This window comes from Liolophura sinensis, chromosome 6, assembly GCF_032854445.1.
Source record: "Liolophura sinensis isolate JHLJ2023 chromosome 6, CUHK_Ljap_v2, whole genome shotgun sequence".
NCBI lineage: Eukaryota > Metazoa > Mollusca > Polyplacophora > Chitonida > Chitonidae > Liolophura > Liolophura sinensis.
Window position 1 is genome coordinate 19,069,709 of NC_088300.1, and position 24,635 is coordinate 19,094,343.

Genomic DNA, 24,635 nt, shown 5'->3' on the forward strand with positions numbered 1-24,635 from the left:
TAGTGTGACTTTTTTCTGACGCTGTCACGTGTGGCCAGTGGCCAAGGAAAGATGGCGGCAAAAGGTGAAATGTCAGAGACGGATTCAAAACTTAAATGTAAGCAAAATGAAAGTTCTGTTTGGAGCAGTGATTCAACGCGTTATGTTCACCCAAAGACAGTGTTAAAGACAAAATTTATGTGTTTGAACTCAATGACAGTTATGGTTATCCCAAAATGCAATACAGTTTAAAAATGTAATTACATATTGTATGTGCAAATTCATTGTTTTTGTGGATGACTAGAATGTAGTTACCGTGCAGTTGAAATTCTATTTGAAATTCAAGTTTCAAATATTATTTATTACTGTCAGATTCTTGCATTTATGATTTTTTGTTATGTCATTCTTTTTATGCAGTTAGCAGCCTCTTGATTTCTGCTTGATGGTGTAATTTTCATCGAAGTTTATTGCCTAATTCTTAAAATGAAAAGGTCTTGAACTTGGTTAATAGAAGTTATTTTAACTTTTGCAGATGTGAATATGGAAGACGAAGAAGTAAAATCTTTACATAATGATGAAAAAGAAAGGGAAACCTGTGCCACCATGTCAGAAGTTGGTTTAACTTACTCTTATCTCGCATTGCAATCTCTGATTCTCAGGGATTTTTATTGCAACAAGAATTAAATTTGCCGAGAACTGAACAAAGGAATCCTCAAGTTCTCCTCCATGTTGGATCTTTCAATTTCTATTCTGATATGGACGCATGTAAACATGACATCTTTACAGATATAAAATAGAGAATTCTGGAACTGAATGCAGCCAGGCAGGATATATGACACAGAGGGTTGACGTACTTAGTGGAACCTGTAGTCTTGTGATCAGGGGCACATTTCGCAACTTCTGTCGCAACCAGCATTGTAGATATTGCATCCCTATTGTAGCAACATGTGCTTTGTGAAACGGGCCATGGGACCATTGTTACACTGTATGAATGCAGCTACCAGTATATTGTTGGATATCTGTCAAGCATGTTGGGTTGGACACACACGCCGGACATTGTAGTTTTTAGGCAAGATAGAAGATCAGCTCACCTTTCTGGTCACTTCACTTCATATGAACTTGGCATATCTTATGGAGCTATTTAAAACAATAATATATTGATGTTTGATGTAAAACTAAAACACAATTTTTCATTTTCATTGGACTCATCTTGTAACTTTTGTGAATTCTTTATCACCTGTGTGTTGAGTTTCCCACCACTTCTGGCTCTAGCTGCTCTGCTTCTGTATTTTCATGCTATTTGCCAGAGAAATAAAGCATTAACCTAATACCTTTGGTTATGTTTTACAGAAAAGAAATGATTATAACCACAAAAAGAAGGTAGGTAAATATGAGGTCATTGACACATTAAGTGGTTCAAAAAGACCGCCATAAAATTCAGTCATTTAAGTGCATTTTATTCAGTTATAATAAAAACTACTGTTTTATGTATAGCTTTCAATGGTTTTTTCACTGACACTTCTTTTGATGCTATTCTTTTTTTATTCTCTTGCTTTATTAGTGTAGAACTCCATCAGAATGATTTAGGTCAAATGTAACACCTGAGTGAATTAGGTCATATGTTAATACATGTAGTTCAGTGACATAAATCAAGCGCTAACATTTAATGGACAGCATGAGATGTAGGTATAAAATCTGAACATCCAACCTTCACGATTGTTTACAAATTTGATGATTTCACAGTAGGTTTGTTGTTGTAGGAGAAGTCTGGCAAGCAAACGGTGATCATGGTGAAACCTAAACCCCTCACCAAGAAACAGCTGCAGGCCGCTGAACACAGACGCAGAAAGGTGCAGTCAACAATCACAGCCTGAGTGAATGATTGTGTAGTTGTGTTAACATGTCCTGGATTGACAGGCTTACTGGGGCTGTTCAATAGTGTATTGAAAGTTGAGTCAGATGCATAGGTTTAGCGAGTGGAGTGTCTTTTGAGATGTTCTGTTCTGACAAAATTAACATCAGAAAGATAGAGAAAATAGGACAAAATTGGAAATGAGACGACCTGAATTTAAATTTTTCACTAAATCTATGGTCAGATGTAAATCATAAATATGAAACCAGCATTATCCTAGTACAAATCTAATGTAACTTTAATGTGGACTACAACTAATACTAGGCTCAACTGCTAATACGCTTTTAAAACATATTTAGGCCCTGGGTTCTCAGTCCGTTCTGAGAGAATCACTACTGCTTCATTAGCAAGAGCTCCCTCCACATACTGAACAAGTCGTCAACATTTATCATGCCATAATGGGTTTCTATGTTCGTTGTATATTCATAAAAGGCCTTCATTTATTCAACCTAATTACAGTTGTGTGACTAAGAAAATGACCAACATGTCAAAAACCACCAGAGAATATGGCGATTGTGTAACCCATCACATGTTTTATGTGTGAACCCAGAAGTGTCCATGGAGTGACAGCAGTTTTTATTTTCATTTAAATGCACATTGTTGTTCCACAGACTTCTAGTTCCTCAGTTCATGAACAGGTTCAGGTTAAAGTTCACTAAGTCATAGTGCTAAACTCTAGAAATGATTTCTGTGGACAAGTAGAGGCTCATTCAGACAAAACGAGACAACCGTAACTACAGTCCACATTCTGTTGTCATCTATTCGCATATCAAGTGACCTGCTGTTCTTAGACTGTAGAAATCAAAACATCAAAAAAGTTATCATTGGCACATTGTCCAACTCTTAAAGATACCCAGGACATTCCACAGAGAAAGTTGTCATTCATTATTTATAAAAAAAAAAAGAAGGTTTGTTTTCCTGGTGTGAGATGTGTATGTACAAGTACATGTATACCTGTGTGGTCCTGATGCTGTGAGCAGTGTGAATTGTAATGGAGAGTTTTCTATTTCTCTTACATTGTATTTGTGGTTGTGTCTACCACGACAACGCATGTTTTAGGGATATAAAGTGCGCTTAGCGAAGGGCAACTTAACACTCAGTAAGCTTAGCATGCAGATATTAAGTGTGACATTTGGTTTGTTTGTCCTGGGTATTGGTATATTAATACTGTATTTCACCTAAAGTAATTTTCCAAGCAGCACATTTTGCTTGATTGTTATTGATTCATCCACCTTTTCTGGCCGTATTTTTGGGTGTGGTGGGGAGGAACTTTGAATAATTTCTTATCACAAATATGTAAGTGTTGTCATCCACGCATTTTTGTGTTTCTGAGAGTTAATTTTTACGTACCAAACTTAAGCTGAAATACAGTAATTCTGTTCTGATACTGATTCTGTCGAAATAACTTGACATTTTAATCTAGCCCGAAATTTTGATGTTATTATTTTCAGGAAATGGCAGAAATTGGGAGGCAGTTGCTGGAGCAACAGAAAAAGCAGGAAGTTGATAAAATGAGCGGAGAGCAGAAAAAAGAGAAAGATAAGTAAGTCACTTGTACAATGAGTCATTATGTGTCTTTAGCTTGATCCATGGCAAATGATCGGTCTTGTATAAACATTGTTTAGTAATATATTTTATTGGGTTATAAGGCCACTCCCTCCTCTCTCCACTCTACACCCCCATCCACCCATCCCCTGCCCGCAAAAAGCCAGAATATTTTAGTCAGTGGCTGTCAGTTTTATGGATGGAGAACACTACAGTCTTCAGTAATCAAATCACAAATGTTGGGAACAGTTTCTCTGTTTTTTCAGAGAACATAAGCAGACAACCGTTAGAGATCTTCAGGCAGAAATAGAGGAACAGAAAGCTCAAAGCGAAATGGAACAACAAAAACTTGAGGCTAAGCAGAGACTTTTGGAGGCTCAGGAAAAGAAAAAGGAGAAGAGAAAGAAGAAAAAAGAAATGAAGCACACAGTAAGGGCACCTATGAAAACATCATAGGAAAGTAAAATAAAATGGAAACAGCTATGTTCATGAAGTTATTTACCAGGGTGGATTTATTAGGTGGCCTAGCACTCTGTACCGGGAAAAATCTTCTTCTCAAGAACCAACAAACAGATTCTGTTGAAATTTGATGTACTTGTTGCGTGATCCCAGTTAGAACAAATTTGAAAAAATCTTGGACATGCGTTGAAAACTTTGGAAGCTCACCATTGGTCAAACTTTGATGACGTCATAAATTGTGTATAAGTTTGATAATGTTTTCATGGATTCTGCTGTATTGGGCAACACTGATTTCGAGTCCGCTTTTGGATTTTTCCTGTCTTTGTAACTTTTTGAGATATGGTTAAAAACTGGCCTGTAATTGAGAACTATGAAAGCTACAAATGTGAGACTTGCATCAAATTGTAGCCCAAGACATGTAGTTGCTGTTGCAGGCCAACAGATTTGAGCTACAATCTCTAGTTTTCTAGTTAGAAATATTTATATGAGACCACCCTACTTCAGAAATAGAAATGTAAGCCTGTGCATTTAACATAGACTTTAAAGGTAACTGTGTATTACTATACATGTGCTGCAGGAAACCTGCCTGTCACTCAAACCGAGAAATGAACAACTCCCACTTCTCCACAGCTATCAACGGACAATTTTCAATCTTTGCACGTAAAGCCAGCCCTGTTCACAATGCATCATGGGTAATTCTCAACAATCCCGAAGGCATTCCCCCGTACCCATGTGCTATCAGGAATATAAGTCCAGAGCCATGGTGAAATATACAAAAAATATCTATCCACACATGCACCTTGAGTCATAACGAGCCCAAAACATGTTATTCTTATGAGGCCAAATTCCACTGTTATAGAAATGGTTCCAATTTCTATTCAGGTCTATACCTTACATGCCCGTAAGCGAGAGACAGGCTTTAGGATGCCGCACAGAAAAGTAACTACAAAACCGTACGCCATGGCTTTGGACTGAGGAAATAAATAAAAATTGTAAATAAAATTGTTTAGTATTGTGCATACAGATAAATGGATGAAATGCTAATTTGGCATTGGCTTGCCTAGTGAATAATGGGGCATGGCTTGGGCCCAGAACTCATCTGATAATTAGAGAATGAAGTGGTGTTCAAAAAAGGTTTCCTTTAGGTGGGTGTTATGAAACACTGTTCAAATAAACAAACATTCATTGTTTAATTGTCACATCAAATATTTTTCTGTTTGGTAGAAAAAGCTTGTTCAGCAAGAAGCTAAACAGCGCCTTGAAGAACTGCATAGTAGAGGAATTTCCCAGAGGTGCTTCAAAGAGACAGTATCATTTGAGGAGGAGGAAAAGTTATCTACCTTGGATGATTTGGAGCCATTGCCTCCTCTGGAGGGGACCTTCAGAAAAAAAGATCACTTGTGGAATTTGCCACCCAGGCTCTCCGCTCTCCGAACTAATCAGAGCAATTCTCAGTGTAACACAGGGAAGGACAGTAAAGTCCAAGTGTCCAAGGGAGAAGAACCAAGTAAGATTGAACAGGTGGAGAAGAGAGGACATCCAAAGTCAGATCATCAGAAGACCAGCCATGTACTACAAAGACGTCCAGAGAAATTTGTAAGTCATCACAGAATGTGTTTCTTTGCCTTTGTTTAAATTATGCTAAATTATGCCCAGTTATTCACATGGCAGGATACTTCAGTGTAAGTGCATTTTAGCCGTACAGTAAAATGTAGTGGACTTACTGTGAGATACTTACGTGTAGATGGTTTAAATAGCCATTGTCAAACAGTCATTAAATTTCTAAAATTGTTCTTTCACCTGGTATTCTTATTTGCGGAGCTTGAAGTTCCAGAAATAGTTAACTAGATGACAACCCCCAAAACATTCATTGCATTGGTTTCTATATCTGAATAAGGCGTCAGAGTGGATGCCCATACCAGACTGTGAGTATGGAGATACACATGTAAGAACATCTTCATATGAAAGATACCTGGGTGTAATGCCCTGTGCCTTTGATATGGCACGTCATTATAATGGATCACTTGCACGATAGAATATTGAAGGGTGGATGATAAACCCAAAACAAACAAATAAACGATTCTTATTGCTTTGGATAATTTCAAGGATATTTTATTTGTCTGTCACGAAGAAGCTCTGTACGCACATTTATGGCCCTTTGAAAAGTGTAAAAAGTTGTGGATAACAGTTCAGGTAGGTGTTTGGCACCTTCAGGTGGGAATGGGCCCTTGGTAACTCAATCAACTAAAACATTGTTTTTGATGCAGCCAACTAATCATTGACCAATGAGATGGCTAACTGATGCTGGTTCAACTGTGGTTTGTGACTGACTTTTGTGTTTCAATTCTTAACTTAAACAAAGCAGTACAGTTTAAAATGTGGCATTTTTCACAGGGCTTTAATATTTCTATTTACATGTACTTCATAACTGTCTGACATTTACTATGTTCAATCCCTGTTCTTATTTAGGGTGCATATACTAAGTACATGGATGTGTTTAATTTATTTATAAGGTTTAATGTATTTATTTGTTTGTTAAAAGTCATACTCAAGAATTTTTCACGTCCCATATTTCTTCTAAAATTTGGGACTCCTTATCTGTTTATTTTAGTTAATATATATGTAATTCTGGCAGAGATATTTAGTTTCTTTTTTTCTCACATGATTAGACCATCTAATGATCAACATACTCATATCTTTAATTGTCCAAAATTCTGGTAAAGAAATGTAATATTTTACTTTCAGCGCTACTAATATCTGTCACAAATTTTAGAAGAATTAGGGTATAGGATGGGTGGAGTAAAGTGGAGAGCCAAGCATAAATTACAGACCTATAGCAAGTTACTGACAAATTTAGGCATGTGTACACCATGTTGTTGAAACACAAGTGATCTTCAACAAATATTAGTTTGGACAAAGCCGCACAAGGTTTATAGTGTCACCAAGCCATGAGAGAAGGGGAAAATAAGTGGTCATAACAGAAAAGATGTTTTCGTGGTCTTTTCCAGGAGGACAAGGAAAACATGCCATCACCTTTGCATGAAACAAAGCTGTCACCTGTTTGTCGCCAAGCCCCATTGATAGAGCATGACCGGGAACTGACCTCTCATCACCTTGAGCAGTACAGGGAACTGATGCTGGTTCAGCCTGAGAGACAGACACAGTGTCAGCTAAGAGGCAAGGTCAGCAAGGTGAGATATACTGGAGAGGTTCACAGCGTGAGCTGAGGGGAAAGGTCAATTAGGTGAGATTCGTGTATACTGGAGAGGCACAGCATCAGTTGAGGGACAAGGTCACCAAGGTGGGATATGGAGGTGAGACACAGTGTCAGCTTGGGGTCAGTGAGGTGAGATATGCTAGAGAGACACACAGTGTCAGCTGAAGGTCAAGGTCAGCAAGGTGAAATATACTGGAGAGACAAAGTGTCATCTGAGGAGAATGGTCAACAAGGTGAGATATACTGGAGAGACAAAGTGTCAGTTGTGGGGCAAGGTGAGATGTACTTAAGAGACACAGTTGAGGAGCAAGGTCAGCAAGGTGAAATATACTGGAGAGACATTGTGTCAGATGAGACACATTGAGACAGCAAGGTGAGGTATTAAGGAGAAGCACACAGTGTCCGCTGAAGGGCAAGGACAGCAAGGTGAGATATACTGGAGAGACATTGTGTCAGATGAGACACATTGAGACAGCAAGGTGAGGTATTAAGGAGAAGCACACAGTATCTGCTGAAGGGCAAGGACAGCAAGGTGAGATATACTGGAGACTGACACACATTGTCATCTGAGGGGAAAGGTGAGATAAACTGGAGAGACAAAGTGTCAGATGAGGGACTTGATCAGCAAGGTGAGGTATAAAGCAGAAGCACGCAGTGTCAGTTGAAGGGCAAAGTCAGCAATGTGAGTTACTCTTAAGGCACAGTGTCAACTGAAGGGCAAGGTCAACTGGATGTTCAGTGTCAGTTAAAGGTGAAGGTCAACAAGGTGAGATTTACTGGAGTGAGTGAGTGAGGTTTAACGTCGTACTCAACAATTTTTCAGTCATATGACGACGAAGGAATCATTAGGGTGCATGTACATGTAATGTGCCTCCTTGTTGCAGGACGGATTTCCACCGCTCTTTTATTTAGTGCTGCTTCACTGAGACGACTTACCGAAGGCAAGTAAGCCGCCCCGCCCGAGCCATTATACTGATACGGGTCAACCAGTCGTTGCACTATCCCCTCGTGCTGAACGCCAAGCGAGGAAGTTACAACTTCCTCTTTTTTAAAGTCTTAGGTGTGACTCGATCAAGGATTGATCCTGGATCTACCGGTCCCGAAGCGGACGCTCTACCAACTGTGCTATCCGGGCCGGTGAGATTTACTGGATGTTTACAGTGTCAGTTAAAGGTAAAGGTCAGCAGGGTAACATAACTTAAAATACCGTATCAAGAGAGAAGCTAATAATTCTGTTGTATAATATGAAGTGATTTTGTTAAAGTCATCAGTTTACTTAACAGCTAAAGGGGATTTCAGAGGTTTGTTAATTAACTGTAAATGAGCAGCTCTATCTTGTGTTATTGTTGGAGATTTAATCTTGTTCTTGATCATGGGGACCAATTGAAAAGCTTGTGTTTAATTATGTATTTGTGTAGTTTGTTTCTTGATCAGGTGGGACTTCACAAGGCTGAGATGCTGAAGAGACAACAGGAGAGAGAAGCCCAGCGTAATGAGGAGGAGATGAGGGAGATATTGGCTGTTGAGAAGCAGAAACACAGGTATGTTTTGTACAGGATAGAGATGATGATACAGAACTGAGATGATGACTGGACTAAGATTTACCTGTATTTAGTACCCGGGTGATGGAATGTTTCCCAGAGGTTTGCGCTGATTCTTTCCTGCTAGTTTTCTGTTGGAACACGTGCTTGGTTTGTAATGTATTGTAAAACAGTATAAAGTGCACATCCAGAAGATTGTCATGTGAACAAACTGTGTGATAGGGATGTGAACTTTGCCTGATAGTTATGCTACTTGCTTGTCGATCTCTAGGTTCTCATGAGTGTATCAATTTCATTCTTTGACAGCAAATTTTTGAGATGCCTATTCTCTCTTTGCTCTTTGTACTGTAGGCAATAAACAGTTCACAGTGTTGTCTTGTGTGGTCTTGCATGATGTTTGCAGGAGACCACTTGCTTCCCACCAGCATGGCATACACCACATGATAAAGCCACATGCTTTATGGGCAGAATGAATCTTTTCCCAGTGTCAGAGGAGGGTACAAAAGTAGAACTAACACAAAAAAATCACCTACTGTAATTTGTGGGAAATGTGAACTGCCCCCCCCCCCCTCCCCCCCCCCCCCCCCCCCCCCCCCGCCAGCAAGTGTTCCTGTTAGAGACATTGTTTACTTGATCAAAAAGCCCTGAAAAAACCCAAAACAAAACAAAAAAACATAAAGATCAGGCAAAATAAAAAGGTGGATTTTCACTTTGATTTTTATTTCAGTTTTCGATTTTTTAGTGTCAGCTCATTGACAATACACAAAATAAATTGGCGTTATTGTTGCTAAGGGTTGGTGGTTTACTTTGAGCACTTCGCTTTACTAAGCCTGTAAAACTGGCTTCCATTGTATAAGTGAAATACCCTTGAGTATGGAAAGTCTGATAAATAAACTTTGTGATGTGTGCCCCCGTGATGGATTTGTTCTCCCACTGTCAGAGCCCTGTACCTCACCTCCGTGCCCTGAAGAGGACTGGACCTTACTCCTCAGGTGCCCACAGAGCCGGGCAGTAAGTTTGACCCCACCCTCTCCAGTGGTCAGCACAGCTTGTGTTGACAGGAGAGCAAGCATTTGTTGCCTGTCAGCATTTGTTACGGTCTTGTTACTGTTATGTTGCATAATTTTGACTAATCTATCAAATATCACTTAGTAGATTCACATAATTAATCAGAAAAATTATGTCGTAATTGCATGCAAATGTATACAGTAGCTTTAAGGTCACAACAGTGATGATGTATCACCCATGGTTTGCAGTTTCTGAACTTGAGATGTGCAGAACTGGATCTGGCCAGGACCATCAAATAGTATACTGTTGTTCTGACACAAATAGTTTTTGTCATGCTAAACTGTCGCATCTGTAAATTAGTGTATTCTAGTATATTGTAGAAATATGTTAGTTATGTGGCAGTTGTAACAAGCAGGGTTTTATATGTTATAGACTTATTTGATGTTCATAAGTATAGTAGCTGTCCAGTATGTAATACATAACTTGTTCATGCACCCCTGGCATGTGTGATAGAGAGGCCACGGATACAACAAACTCTGGTTCACTTGAGACTCTTCATGTTTAATAAGTGTTTATACCAGGTTACCAGATATTGTGAGGGTCTGCTCAAATCAATATTTTCTTTCATTTTTGCGCTAACCACTTCGCTCATAAATCGTTTTAAAGGTAAATATATGATGTTCCATGTTAATACTAACAGTATTATTGTCAGCTGTTGCCAGATTTACTGTTGTGCTCTTTTGTACTAGTCTGTCAGCCACATGTTCTGCTTTTCTTTAAATAAACACCATAGTCGTGACATCGAATCTTAAAGGTTCTTCTTGGATTTTAGTGAAAACTTGCTGTCGCTACCAATAAAGTACACGTACTTATAATTATGTGTGAAGACACTGTTTCTGATGTAATATTCCATCAGTATTAATATTATCCAGGTGTATCAACTATCATAAGTACAAACCCATTCAAATTCATTTTTGCTGGGAATCACACGTTCTGGTAACTGTACTATAGAAATTTATATCTGCATTAAAGAATCAATTTGATCTGTGGCCACTTGCAAAAAGGTATTGATGCTACAATTTTTAACCCTAGGTAAGACTTTGCAATCGATTGTGAACATAAGTTATGCCAAAGAGAAGTTGTAAAGGTGAATGTAACTGTTTGAAGTTCTTCTGTGTAAATGTACAGTGCACCACTCAGTAACATTTTCCTTGCCTTCATTCTGACTGGAAAGAGCTCTACATCTTGATGATTCTGCCGCTAACAACAACATGTGAACAAATTACTTTAACATCTAAGCCCGTAAGTTGTACATCTTTGCAAACTAAATCAAAACTTGCAGCCTACATGAAGGAAAGTATTTGTGGCCAGTGTTAATTTTGGGGTGATAGTTAATGTTTACAACAGTTTCCTGCTTATTGTAATTTTTCAATCATAAGGTGGCAGTTGTAGCTTTAATGCAATCCCTTCATGCAAGAGGATGTCATTTCTAACTAAGGGCTTTGATCACCATATTACGGATTTAAATCAATTTCATGCTTATGATCTTTTTGGGAGGTAAAGATTAGTCACTAACAGTTCAGAGACTACATGTAAAAATACTTCAGTATGTAATACTATGACATATTCCACTACCACTGGCTGACATAGGCAGATGAAAATGTTGGAAGGGGCTCCAGTTTAACATTGTCAAAAACATATACTGTATTTCACATAACTCAAGTTCAGCATTTTCCCAGTGGCACATTCTGCGCGATTCTGATTTAATAATCCCTTATATATGACCACTTAAGAATTTTTTGTGAAGTTTGATTAATAATTTATCCGAAGAACTGAAGTATTCAGATGGTATCAAAAACATTATTTTAAGGCCTTTATGTGCTTCTGAAAGTGCCTTTTGAATTTATACATACTAAGTTTTAGGTGAAATACATGAAATACATGTATTATATACAATCAGTATTTTCTATTCCTGAAAAAGAAAGGCATTTAAAAAAAATGCTCTGAGAATATAAACCTTTACCATTATTCTTCAACCAGTTTGCATGTTTGCAAAGTTTTTATTCAAGTTTATCAAAAATCAACTTAAAAATGTGCATAAATTGCAGTGAAAGTTGCACTCCCATGTGTGAAAAGGTTGAGGAATTTGTTAACACGAAAGGTACATCAGTTTTTTGGGGTTCAGTTTTGAAGGAAAGGTTCAGTTTGTTTTTATCTGGTTTTTGATAAGCCTGTGGTGACTCTAATGAGGCTAATAGAGAAATTGAGTACACTTTTTACGGTACACTTGTGTTACTATCAAAACAACTTTAGCGGAACGAACATTGCCTGACATGTTTAAGCTGTGGATTAAGGCATTATTTGTTGATTCCCCTTCCCAGTTGGTTACCCGCCTTGCACCCTAGATGCCCCCTCCAACCCCTGGGAGAGACGAAAGCAGCTGCTTGAGGAACTGACGCCTGAGTCAGTGGAGGACGAGGAGAAAATGTTAGCCCAAGCCATGGAAATGAGCCTGCATGTGCGGGATAAGTCAGCGAGAGACAGGTACGCAGCGTAGGAATAATAAAATAATTAATCAGTAATAGTTCAACTACACTCATTTGCAAATGCCAAAATATAAGGTTGTAGGAAGCCCCGTAAATTTTCAGGGAAAAAAAGCTCAAAAGAAAAGCAAAAAGTAATTGTTTGTCTTTGAGTTATATTTAATTTTTATTTCCAAATATGTACAGTCTATAGAGGGAAAATTGAATACAGGTGTTTATAAAGTGAAAAAAAAATTACAGCACTTATATTTAAAATGTCTGGTGCAGTACATCCATGTCTTCAAGCAAGTAAAATCTCTGTGACGTTTTGATACACAACTCAACTGGCCACTGACAAAGTTTCAGAATTCCCCGGAATGTAGATACACATGTATATTACTTTTGCTTTGAATAGGCTTCTTGTGGGTTATTTCAGTCATGAAATTAACTTTTTGCCTCTTCTTGTGTAAACAACTGTCATGGTAATATGCAAAAGGCTTACACAACTTGAAAGGTCATGAGTTTTAGTCAGATTGAAAACATAAAATAACATACATTTAGGAACTGAAATTTGAGTATGAAGTAAGGATGTCCACTTAGTCATCCTAAATTGAAGTAAAAATGCACAGAGGCTCTTTAAATTGGGTTGAATTTGGGGTCTGCTGACATATAATACAGATAAAACATGCAGACAGTAACATTTTGGAACTAAATACATGCATAGGGTGGGGGATCCTCACTGGACAAATTGTGTGGTAATTTCTACCAAAAGACAAGACCTAAACAAATCAAATCACATGTATTAGGTGGAACACCAGAGGACTGCAAACATTAAACATATCACCTGCATGGAATGCAAACATTTTTATAGGTATGGAATGTAAACCAAGTCTGTACATCACACAGAAAAGGTTATCAGTCACTTGCCAAAGGTCGCTGGTTTATTCCAGACACTTAGGGTTTCCTTAACCCATTGCCTGATGTAATATATTAAGTGAAAATTTTTGAACACTGTTGAACAACATGCAAGTATACAAGTAAGTCTCTGTTGGTTTGTAAATTCTCAGAATAAACACCTTTTCCACAGGTACAAGACGGGTTATCATGCTGGGGAGGCTGCCCTAACACCATGCCAGTGGGTCCTCAGTGATATAGGTTACCACCTGGTACACAACTCGCTGAACCAGGACTTCCCCTCCGTGCCAGACAACTACCAGCTTAACTCCAGGTGAGTATTATAGAAGCCATTAGGCCAGGTCATTGTACGAGCTTGGAACTCTCAGTGTTGCCTAAAGTTAAAGGCAGCAAACAAAACAAGGTATAGAAAGCTTAATTCAGTAGAATAGAATCAATTAATTGATATGATAGAATTGAAGCATCAAGTCTGACTCAGACTGTGAAGGGACATTCCAAGTTCATGATTACAAAACCACTCTCCAAAACAACTAATTACACCAGTTCCTGTAGGAATATGTCAGAAATAACAGGTGATACATGACAAATAAAAGTGGTAATACATATTAAAGAGGGCAGCAGTCATCCAGGCAGATAAAAGGAAAACATAGAGCTGTCAGCTTTGCTAAAAGTGAAAAAAAAGCTAAATAAGGAAATAAGGATCATCTGACAGACAATTGGAAATTATGGGTAATAATATTTTCATCTATTTTTAAACTTTTTTTAAAGAGTTACATTTAAATGTCTGTATTTTCTTGTGGGCTTTATGAACCATGTAACTTTTTTCTTTTTTTTTGGTAGTGTGACATCATAAGAAGTTTTTCCCACTCCAAACATAGCTCTGTTAAAAAGCTTTAATTAACCTCAAGTAAATGATTACGTAAATGGATGCTCACAAAATTTCGCCTGTAGGTGAATATGTATTAAAAAAAATTTGATGCTACTGGCAGTATGGCCCATGAACACATTTTCCATCTTAAATGTTTTTACCTGTCTTAAAAGGATATAAAATGAAAGTACTTTTACACATAGTTATGAGTTATATTATAGTATTATATGAGCCTTAGCTGTCTTTCGCATTAAGTGTATGGTTGATACAATCTGCAACATGGTTGGTTGTTGAACTATAGACTTGAAAATAATAACCTAAGCCTGATTGGCTGATGTATTTTCTGATGTATTGTTTTGATTGATGTATTATCTTGACACGCCAGAGTTAATTCAGGGTTAGGTAAAGTAGCCATTGTGACAGGTAAGGACTGACAGAATGCTTTCAGATCAGATGTTTTTTTTTTCTTCACCACAAAGCAGTGAGTTGTGGTCCACACTTTTTGTGAAGGAAAAAGTGCTACAACATAATTGTAGGGTGGCAACATGTCATGTTTAGCTTATGTCATACATGTACTTAGAACTGAGGGCATTGTTGTCCAATAACAGTCGAAGCAGTGCTAAGGCAACTTATTTATTTATTTAGTTATTTTATTGGCGTTTTTTAAGTGGCACTCAAGAATATTTCATTTATTCGACAGATTACCACTGAATTTTTCGTTTCAGAATGGGGTTAATAAAGAAATGTAAGACCGCACTATCAGTGCCATGAACTGAGATGTCTTATGTTTATTGTTAACAGTTATGACGACCTGCCAGAGGGAGCCTTTGGTGAATCCAAACCCTGTCCCAGTTATGCTGACCGACTGACGGCAGAATGGAGACCCAGAAGTCAACCGATAAACTGTGACCCTACGTCTGCAGTGCCTCATGTCAACCAGGTTAACAAAGAATGCAGGACAGCAGAGGGGATACGGAACACAGTGGTAGATTTTAACAGCACTAACAGCCATAAGTCTGTGGAAACAGGGCAATCACACTCAAGTCATTCTGATATGAACCAGATAGATGTGACCCCCACAACATCAGACTGTAAATTGTTGTCCCAAATGGAGCCTCACTTAAACCGAGATCCTCACAGTTTTTCACACCATTCCTTGGGTTCTTGGGAAGTTCCAATTTCCAAGACAGATAACACAGACTGGAGCTGCACTACTGTGAACAGCCACAAAAAGCCTCCACAGTTGCCCCATGCTCCAGGGATTGTACTGGAAAGGGGTATCCCTGACCAGACTTTGGACACAGTGCAGCCGTCGAATTCGAGTTTCTTCAGACCAGAGGAACGTGAGTGGAGTAAAACATGCGAGTCCTGGGATACAACTGACACAGAAAACGTCAGGTTTCCTTTAGAAATGTCACAATCTGAGCAACCTGAGGATGGATGGAGTAAAATGGACCAGACTGATGTTCTCATGCAGTTTCATTCCAAGGATACCTCAGGTGACGGTTCTAACACCCCCAACAACAATCCTCCAGCTATGGGGAGTACTTGTCTGTCAACTTCACCAGAGGAGAAATTTCTCAGTAATAATCAAAATGAAGAACAAACAGACCAGTTTGATACACCTATCCCAACTGTCAGAACAAATGCCAACTTTGGTGTAAATGACAGAACAGATCAGCAGTTGCCATCACATAGTGAGGCCAGTCTAGGCAATACAAACACCCAGAGCTCACCCGCGGCTTTCTCCTTCAGACACCTTAAGATTAATGCTATTAGAAAACCAAATGATTCAAATTCTGCAGCTCAGCCAAATTCGGGAACAGAAGTGAGGAATAATTCTGTAAGTGCTCCATTTGTCTTGCCACCAGCTCATGAAGATTGGGGCACTGAGTTGATAGAGGATATCCTTGTTATAGCCGATGATCTACAGAGAAAAGAAAGGGAGTCTGATACAGTGTATATACCTTCCAGTGAAAACGTTGACAGAAAGCCTGAGCAAGACCAAGGGATTATTACACCGAATGCAAATGTTCCCAATCACTCGCAGATTGCACTGGATCCTCAGGAACGGCCAACGGAAAACAGCACACCTGAGAATCTGGAAAGAAGAGATTTAGAAGCAATGAACGAGAGAATTCAAAGTACCAGTCAGTTGTGGGTTAATGAAGTTGATAATAGTGTGGATGAGTCAGGGGATCATGATGGGCCAGGAGGAAATTCCTCATCAGAGTTTTTTCCTCCACGGGCACACCGGAAGATAGATCACTTCCCAGGGTTACCCAGCGTTCTTCCAGATGACCTGAACATCTACATGCAGTACCTGGCTCAGAATGCAGCCATGGCCATGATGTCCAATCCTCTGATGATGCCGCTGGGAGCATCTGTGCCGAGTTTTCCTGCACTTGGACATGTGCCAATTCTGGGTATACCGGGCATGATGCCAATGATGCCGAATTCTCACTTATGGCAGCATGCAATGCAGCTGCAGTTTCAGCAGCAGCAGGAATTACTACGACAGCAGATGTTGCACAGACAGAATGGTATGCAGCGGACTGCAGGAATGGGTCCTCTAGTGGAAGAGGAGACACAGCGTGAACAGGCCCCACACAGTCTTATAGCAGCAGACAAGAGTAGGCCAGACCGTTCTCCTGGTCACCAGAGAGCACATGTTGACCATCAGGATCAGCAATTAATGAATGATAAAGGATTTCCTGCGGAGACCTTGATCCCAGAGAACACCGCCTCGTCCCCACAAGAAAGCACTTACTCCCTTAGACTGCCCAAATCTAACCGTCCAAGCTTCAAAATCAGAGTGGCCTTTCCTGCAGGAGAAAGAAGCCAGCCTTCTCAAAGCCCACCCGCAGGCATGGATGGTTCAGAACATCTCATAGCATCCCAAGATTCAGTATCCCGCGATTCAGTATCCCATAGCAATACGGCAGGTGTGAGATTGGCCAGCGTACATGATTCTTCCACTCAATCTGAAAGCTTCACGAAGCGGCCAGGCAGTGGCGTGCGCTTCCCTTCACGAGGACGGGGTCATGCATTGAGTAGACGGTACCAGACCTCGCACAGTGACAGGAGTAATACATCGTACAACGTTGTGTCGACTTCAGCTGCCAGTGGCATTACTCAGTACCGACCTCAAGGGGGCATAAGTAGTTTAAAATATAAATTCCCAAATGATAATAACTGTTCCAGTGACAGATCTTCAGGTTATCAGTACAAGTCCCAGAACACCATGAACGGCACCCAGGATAAAGATGAGGACAACCCTAGATACCACAGATCAGTGGGCAACGTTAGTGAATCTCAACACAGGCTTCTAAGCGACACCAGCAAGGCAAATATCCTCTCGTGCAAGGAGTCCTGGGATGCAGAGCTTCTAAATGTAGATGTTACTATACACGGTCAACCAAGGCAGAAATATGAGCAAGGGCACTGCCCACCACAAAAGGTACATATGCATCCAAAAGTACGCATTGGGTTACATCATTTATTTGTTGTTTTTTTTTTTCATTGGAGGTTTAATTTAAAACTCATCAAGAATGTTTCACTCATACCACGGTGACCGGGTTTATGAGTTGAAACCCCCGTCCTTCGCCATCTACCCGACAAAAGTAATAAAAAAAATTTAACAAAATTAGAATTGAACAGGGTACCTCTTTGGTCAGTACCGGGCATTTGGAGCTATTGATGGGATACAGAATCGACGCTGATTGACCGACAGTGGAGATAGGGATTCCTGTGTTAAACGCTTAGGCCTTTGGTCACGTTTGAATAAATGTACCATACCTAAAATCCAGTTTAGGCCAGGCGTGGCCTAGGCTTGCCTGTCTCTCACACCAGCCAATCAGAATCGATTCTGTATCCCTTTAAGACGACGTTTTGGAAGATTACGGCAGTTTCTGTGGTGTTTTTAAGGTATATCATTCACAGCATGCTTCTGTTTTAAAATGTATCTATTTATTTATTTATTTATTTATTTGATTGGTGTTTTTCGTCGTACTCAAGAATATTTCACTTATACAACAGCGGCCAGCATTATGGTGGGAGGAAACCGAGTAGAGCCCGGTGAAAACTGACAACCATCCTGAGGCTGCTGGTAGACTTTCCCACGTACGGATCTGCTATTGAAAAAGAAATGTAAATTAAGGTAGTTTCAAATCTATTTCATGGCCGCTCCATCTCTGGTCGGACGTGCAAAAGTCGATTAGCAGTGCTTCAGATTTGAGCTTCATTGCATAACATAACGATGTATTTCAATACCCTAGATGTGAAATATTGTTGAGCACGGATGAAAAACACCAGTCGAATGAATAGTTTGCACAGTATGGTGCAAAACGCACATTGGCCAAGTTATTTTATGTCGGAGATGGTGTTATAAGTACAAGTGTTCCATACTCGACTGTCAGGATTTTTTTTACTGTAAGATGTACTTGTAGGTTCCATCCAAAGGCAGAGGCATAAGGAACAGCTTGGCCAAAATAACAGCTGATAATAGAGGGCATAGCCTGGGAAGACAGGTAAACTATTTATTTAATTGTTTGATTGGTGTTTAACGCCATTAAGTAAGAATTTTTTAAAACTTTTACAACGGTGTCAGGTTAAAGCCGGAGGAAAGCGAAGTAGTTACTGGCAAATTTCCAGACCCGCGGCGAAATATCGAGAACCGTGCGATTTCAAGCGTGCGAACTCATTTTCCAGGTTCAGATCGACTGCTGATGGCCCACCTGTTCCGATACACCCTGCGTTTCACTGAGTGGGGAAACCATAAGGCTCATCTCAATACCTTATGTTAAGAGTCCTGTTTCATCCGGAAACTGCATGTATGCCACAGTGCTGAAAGTATGGTTAAATGGAACAGCTTACAGAGCCACTACAGAGGCGTGGGGACGAGAAAATTGAATGCTAATTCCGTTCATTTTAAACACAGAAATAAATAAATTAATAAAAAATAATATAAAGTCAAGAAAATGAAAGTCAAGATTAAGGTCGGTCATTTCTAGGACTTGCCTGACGATCACGGTATGGACATAACAGTTGGATAGCGCTATATTTTGTCAACGTAGGGTCTACCCAGCTACTATGATACATCGTCGTGAAACGACCGAAATAATTGGTAGTTCTGGTCATCAAAGAATTTGCTGTTGTACTGGTACAAGCTACATTCTTTACCTTTACAGGTCATTGTCAAAGAAGAAATCTCCGACTCGGATAGAAGAAACTACTGAACTCTATTAGTGTTTTCGAAACAAAAAACGAAAAGGAGCTATGTATACTTCACTTAACACTTTCAAAAGGTGGTGTTGTGGGACATTTTTATCATGATTAAAATGCTGCGGACCCAAATGGTTCCATCAACCCACTGCATTATCAGAGTTCTAGCTTACTTATCCAGCAGCATTTTATGGACACAAATCTCGTGAGATTAGTAGTTAAAACGCCCCCGCCACAGCGAGTGCCCATCAAACTCGCGAGTTGATGCGTCTTCGTTTTTGAACGAAGGACGATATAGGGGATGGAGTTTCAGCAAGACACGTCTGAAGTCGATAGTATCTATCTTTCCTGAAATTTTGAGCTATTATAGGGTGAAGCTGGTGTTATTAATATTTGCACAAGACAAGGGTACACAAATGACGACTTAGTGCTTGCTGGGTCGGATTACACTTTCCTGAGGAGTAATAACTGTTCCCCTGTTTAAATGCATGTCCCCAGTTCTGTATTACACAAAACCTGTCATTACGGGGTATTTCAGTCATTATCAAACCCAACATCCACAGGCATTTCGGCTGAGTCATTGTAAATAATAACAGGGAAATCTTGTGATAGTTATACGCTGTGGTACCACCTTTCTCCGAACGAGAAAAAAGTCACACAGGGTGAAGTGCCGTAATTCCGTATTAATGCTCCGTGGTTGTATTACTGTTTAATCATTATCAAGCTGTGGAACCTAAAGTAAATGTATGCTTCTGTGCGCAGTGTACGGGGATAAAAATAACAGGTGTGTCTTGTGACTGTTAAGCAACTGTTAAGTATGATACAGTAGCTGACCACAGCCGTAAGCTGACCACCTATATGAGTGAACACTATGACACACGTATTTATAGCCAATCATGGGTCAGTAGCACGTTGGATGGGTCGTTTTTTAATCAGGTTAGTTTAAGCTTAAACATTTGTGAATATGTGAAGAACTGCACGAGAGTTGTAAAGCTGTATATAGACATAGTGCCTTCGGGTGAAGCTATTTTTTTAACTGCGAGATTTTATAAAACGTACATTATATTTTGAAGATATATACACATCATTATGTTGTTTCTTTTTTACAAGTGATTTTGTCTCTGAATTTGTGTTTTATGGTAACGTTCGTATTAATAGTTATGTAAAGTGTCAGCATCTGTGGTGCTTTTTAAGTATAAATCGCATTTTGCTATTTCCATGATGGGTTATGCTATCTTTACTGTTAGGCTTGACGTTCCATCATCGTTTTCTAAGATGATAACTTACATTCAACTGTAGTCCCTCGTATTGATAAAGAAACATCATCACCCTCGTGTAACGTCGCCTTTATATTCCCTGGCCCCAGGATCACGAAGCAACCTTCGACTTAAGTCAAATATCAAATCACTTTAAAATTGTTGTTTCTTACGTAACAGGGACAAAATTGTGCTTGACAGCAGAAATTCAAGGAAAATTATTGTAAAACAAATTTGAGGCAAAATTACAGAAAGGAAGATACCAAATTTAATGATTAAAATTTTTATGTAATTTTAAGATCGCTTCCTGATCCTCGAACCACGTGTATAAATGGTGTTATTTTAATTTCCATAGATTTTCTCAACGCACAAATAACATTTGTTTTAAAAAAATCATGAATATGTCATTGTCCCCTGTATCACCATAATAATTAATTAAACTATGTGTAGTGCCGCTATAATTTGTAAAACTAGATCTCTGTTATAGTGTACAACTATATGTTATTGTATTTTAAGTTTACATACATTATGTTACAGATAAAGATGTTTTTGATACCTAGCAGTCGTTATGAGGATTTAAGCGTCTTTCTCTAAAATTAGCCGCCTGATTAGTATTTCATTATGCATCAGTGACGGGAATTTTCACAAAAATGCAGTCATCCTTAAAATTGTCATCATTCTAACAAAAAGCTTGACAAAGCGACTATAGACTTCTGTTCATAGACATAAATATGTCATTCTTTTATTTTTGGATAAAAGTTTATATATGGTTGCTGTCAACAAAAAATATGTGACGTGGTTAATAAAAATAAAGTGTTCTTTCGTGTATGGACGTGTTAATTTGAGCGTCTTTGTGTTCAGGATATACTTGGAGGACTGGTAATCGCTTAGTCTTAGCACACTGCGGCCGGGTCGGAAATACCAACTGTAAATTACCTCTGTAACCTTCAAGGTTACTGCGGCGGTTTGGACAGCATAATTAGTTTGGCTCTATGGACACACGATAACAATGTGAAAGGTTCTCATCCTGTGTAATCGAAGGCATGGTAGTTGCTACTGACTGATGGAAATTTGTCTTTGATATCGAGCCTTGTCACTTTATTGTTCCCAATCTGAGGAGATCCACAATAATTTGACCTTCCGCTTCTGTCCCTGGTTCAGTTTGCATCAGCCTAACGTGATGCCATGAAGTGACGGCAAGAGCGATGATTATGTATCTCAAATGTGGGTTCCCCACGCGGAAGAATACATATCGATGTCTTCATCTATGTAATAGCGTCTAACAAGGGATCGAAGGACTTATGCGTTCGCGGTCCTCTGTAAGCGAGTAAATCTTGCTGTCCTGTCAAAAATGTCATCCTTCACCTCCAGCATACAGCCTGCCCTTATGGCTGTGAGCCAACATCGCATTGCCTAGGGTATCGTAGTACACCGCCTGGCGCCTGATCGTCCGTTTGTCCATTGCTGTACGAGCAATGTAATTAATTTCTTGAGCGTCTGTAACCAGGTTAACCTAGCGTATACGATATATGCACACTTAAGCTTTGAAAAGAATTCTATTTTCATTTTCTTTCACTTTGCTAATTCTTTTATTTTTCAATGTCATCGGGGACATTGAAGTTATATCTTGTGGCAGGCTTGAAAACACGATATATCTTGAACTATATAAGAAATTGTCTTCAGACTTGTACCACATGTGCACATTTTGCCAAGGAGAAGTACCGTATTAATTTCAAATGACCTAGTTTTGAACGTCTTTGGGCTGACGCAACGGTTCCCATTTGTTTTGAGTATAGCGTTTAATAATTAATCAGTCAATCCGTTACTATGTAAAGTATTTATTTCTTACATATTAAAAGAAATTTTATTTCACCATATGTTTGATGCCATTTTCTTCAGAGTAGTTCAACCACGTGCCGTTTCAAGGTTGGATCATGTAAAATTCTCGCAGTCTCGGCCTATTTCGAATCGCCGCCAAAATTACGCTGAAATCCGAGTATTGCACTGGCATCTATTTCAACACCGCAGGTTCGACCAGTGCACCATACAAGCCTGTCAGTATAGACATATTCTGGGGTTTGCTTATTTTAAATGAAGGGACACATAAAAGGAATAGTGATGCGGTTGATTATTTTATAACACCGTTACTTTAACCATTGTGGTTGGACATTCGGATTCATCTCCCGCTAGTTGACCTGCCCTTTACAGCTGTAGTCCACTAATCAATCCGTGGTCATGTTCAGCGCATTATTCTCGGGTATGACTTAAAGCCCAAATCAAATACATACATTTGAAGACCATTATTTCTCCTTAATGATGTGTTGAAAGGAAATAAACGTCAGTGTGCTGTCTTAAAATATCGGTTGAAAACATGACTACGTGACCAACCCATAATCAAGATTCAACGCTTCATTAGATAGCCAAGTTTAGATCGGGAAAGTGTTTCAGTACAAAGGTTGGTTTAGCCAGGGTTTGGTTGTTTCGGGGTCAATAGAATAAGCATGTTGACTGAGCTCTGGCAGTATTTTCGTAAATGTAAGCTAGTACAGTCAACACCTGTGGGTATCGGGGCCAGGATACGGTTAAACCTGACCGAAGCGAGAAGCATTATCTGCGCGGATCTTCGGGGGGCCAAAGCCTGGAAACTTTAGCGTTTGGGGCTAAGGGCCTTATGGGCTACTGGAGTGTAAACTCTGATGGTGGGCTTTGCTGACCAGAACCTCGAACCTTGCGAAATGATTGAGTGTGCCACACAGTTCCTTGGCACGTCAGCGTGAAAACATTTATAGTCAGGTGGAAATACATGTGGGGACTGACTGAACGCTCTTGAATTCCATCTTAGATGGTTCTAGATTATCAGTACTGTGAACACTGAAGTGAACGCCTTGCCAGAATCACTTATGATGGCAGCACATTTGTTTACTTTACTTCTCGCTTTCTTGGGATTCTCCTACCCTTCTGGAGCTCAACGCACCATTTAGCCATATTTTTTACAGCGCATGCGTCGCTTGCTGCCTTTCGCTCAACATCATTACCACCAATAGACAAGCTTGACCTTTGGAGCCTGTGAGACGCACGTAGGCTTGTTTAGATTTAACCTCACCACGTGTCCTCCCGCGGAACTATTTAGTCAGCATTCATCAATAAAATTGTTTTAGGTTTTGCTGGTCATATCATGCTGTACATACTCTGGATAAAACGAAGACGTGTATAAACTATTGTTAGAGGCAAAGCTTGAGACAGTGTTTTCTGACATTCCTTCTTGCCTCATCACCGTGACCTTGTTCAAGATTCCTGTCCAAAATTTACTAGTGGTGACAGTGATGTAAACTGATAGGTAGAGTGCGACGCATGCGCTGTAAGGAGTATGCCACTTAGTATGGCTCCGTGTCACGTGTATACTTGACGAGGCGCTATATTTTGGGAGTATTTCTCTCCTAAACCTCACCGGCTTCGTACCAGTTCAAACAGTAAATTTGAGTGGAGCCGAAATAAATGAGGCATACGATTCTTGGTCTATATACACAGTGTAAAGCAAGTGCACTTCATGTTTGATCAGTGAAAGGTTAAGAACACTTTCGTCGGCATACCACAGCATCCTTGTTGAATTAATTCGCTTAGAAGTCTTTTTCTCTCCCAAGCGTAGCTGTTTTTGATGGTTGTTCGAGTTATCTATTTTAGTGATTAATCATCCGTGTTACCTTACTTATACCGACACATGGTGAAAATGAGTATCAGCGTGATATTTAACATGTGACTAATTATATTTCGGATATAACCAGAAAACTGCAGTTTGGGAATGTGTGGGCCTTTCAGAGTTCAGCCATAAATCTTCATGGGTATACAGCCCAGCTTGAGATTCTTTCAGGCACCAAGACCGTACCCTATGTACGAGCGACTGACCGCAGTGATCCTTTCATAAGGATCAAGTTCTTGCATGACCTCTACCGTTACCGGACGGGACCATGAACACCCCCGTTGTCTGTCAGTCAGACTGTAACGAAACAGTTTTTCGCAGTGTTTAATAGCTGTTTATCTTCGATCATTACGAATTGCCGATTCGGTTCAGGGCCCAGTTTCACAAAGCGGCGTACGACATTTGTCGTACAATATTTTGTACGTCACTGTTACCGTACCATTGTCCTTTACGTGCGATTATCGTACATGTACATCTTTGTGAAACTGGCCCC

General features: G+C 39.6%; 2 protein-coding genes across 3 annotated transcripts; both read left to right on the forward strand.

The window, feature by feature from the left end:
* The first annotated feature begins 51 nt into the window (after nucleotides 1–51).
* LOC135466976 (trichohyalin-like) lies at nucleotides 52–12,109 on the forward strand. The gene is made up of 10 exons (XM_064744730.1): nucleotides 52–97; nucleotides 512–591; nucleotides 1,330–1,359; nucleotides 1,740–1,829; nucleotides 3,343–3,434; nucleotides 3,703–3,865; nucleotides 5,120–5,491; nucleotides 6,904–7,086; nucleotides 8,547–8,653; nucleotides 12,043–12,109. Exons 1-10 carry the CDS (start codon nucleotides 52–54, stop codon nucleotides 12,107–12,109), a joined length of 1,230 nt encoding a protein of 409 aa, XP_064600800.1.
* LOC135467837 (uncharacterized) lies at nucleotides 9,593–21,265 on the forward strand. 2 transcript variants are annotated; one of them, XM_064745722.1, is made up of 6 exons: nucleotides 9,593–9,664; nucleotides 12,043–12,205; nucleotides 13,271–13,411; nucleotides 14,768–17,426; nucleotides 18,415–18,495; nucleotides 19,156–21,265. In XM_064745722.1, exons 2-6 carry the CDS (start codon nucleotides 12,147–12,149, stop codon nucleotides 19,201–19,203), a joined length of 2,988 nt encoding a protein of 995 aa, XP_064601792.1. In that variant the 5' UTR covers nucleotides 9,593–9,664; nucleotides 12,043–12,146; the 3' UTR covers nucleotides 19,204–21,265. The 2 variants fall into 2 exon arrangements, with proteins under 2 accessions (XP_064601792.1, XP_064601793.1); XM_064745723.1 differs by lacking the exon at nucleotides 9,593–9,664 and adding an exon at nucleotides 10,280–10,963.
* The last annotated feature ends 3,370 nt before the right edge of the window (nucleotides 21,266–24,635 follow it).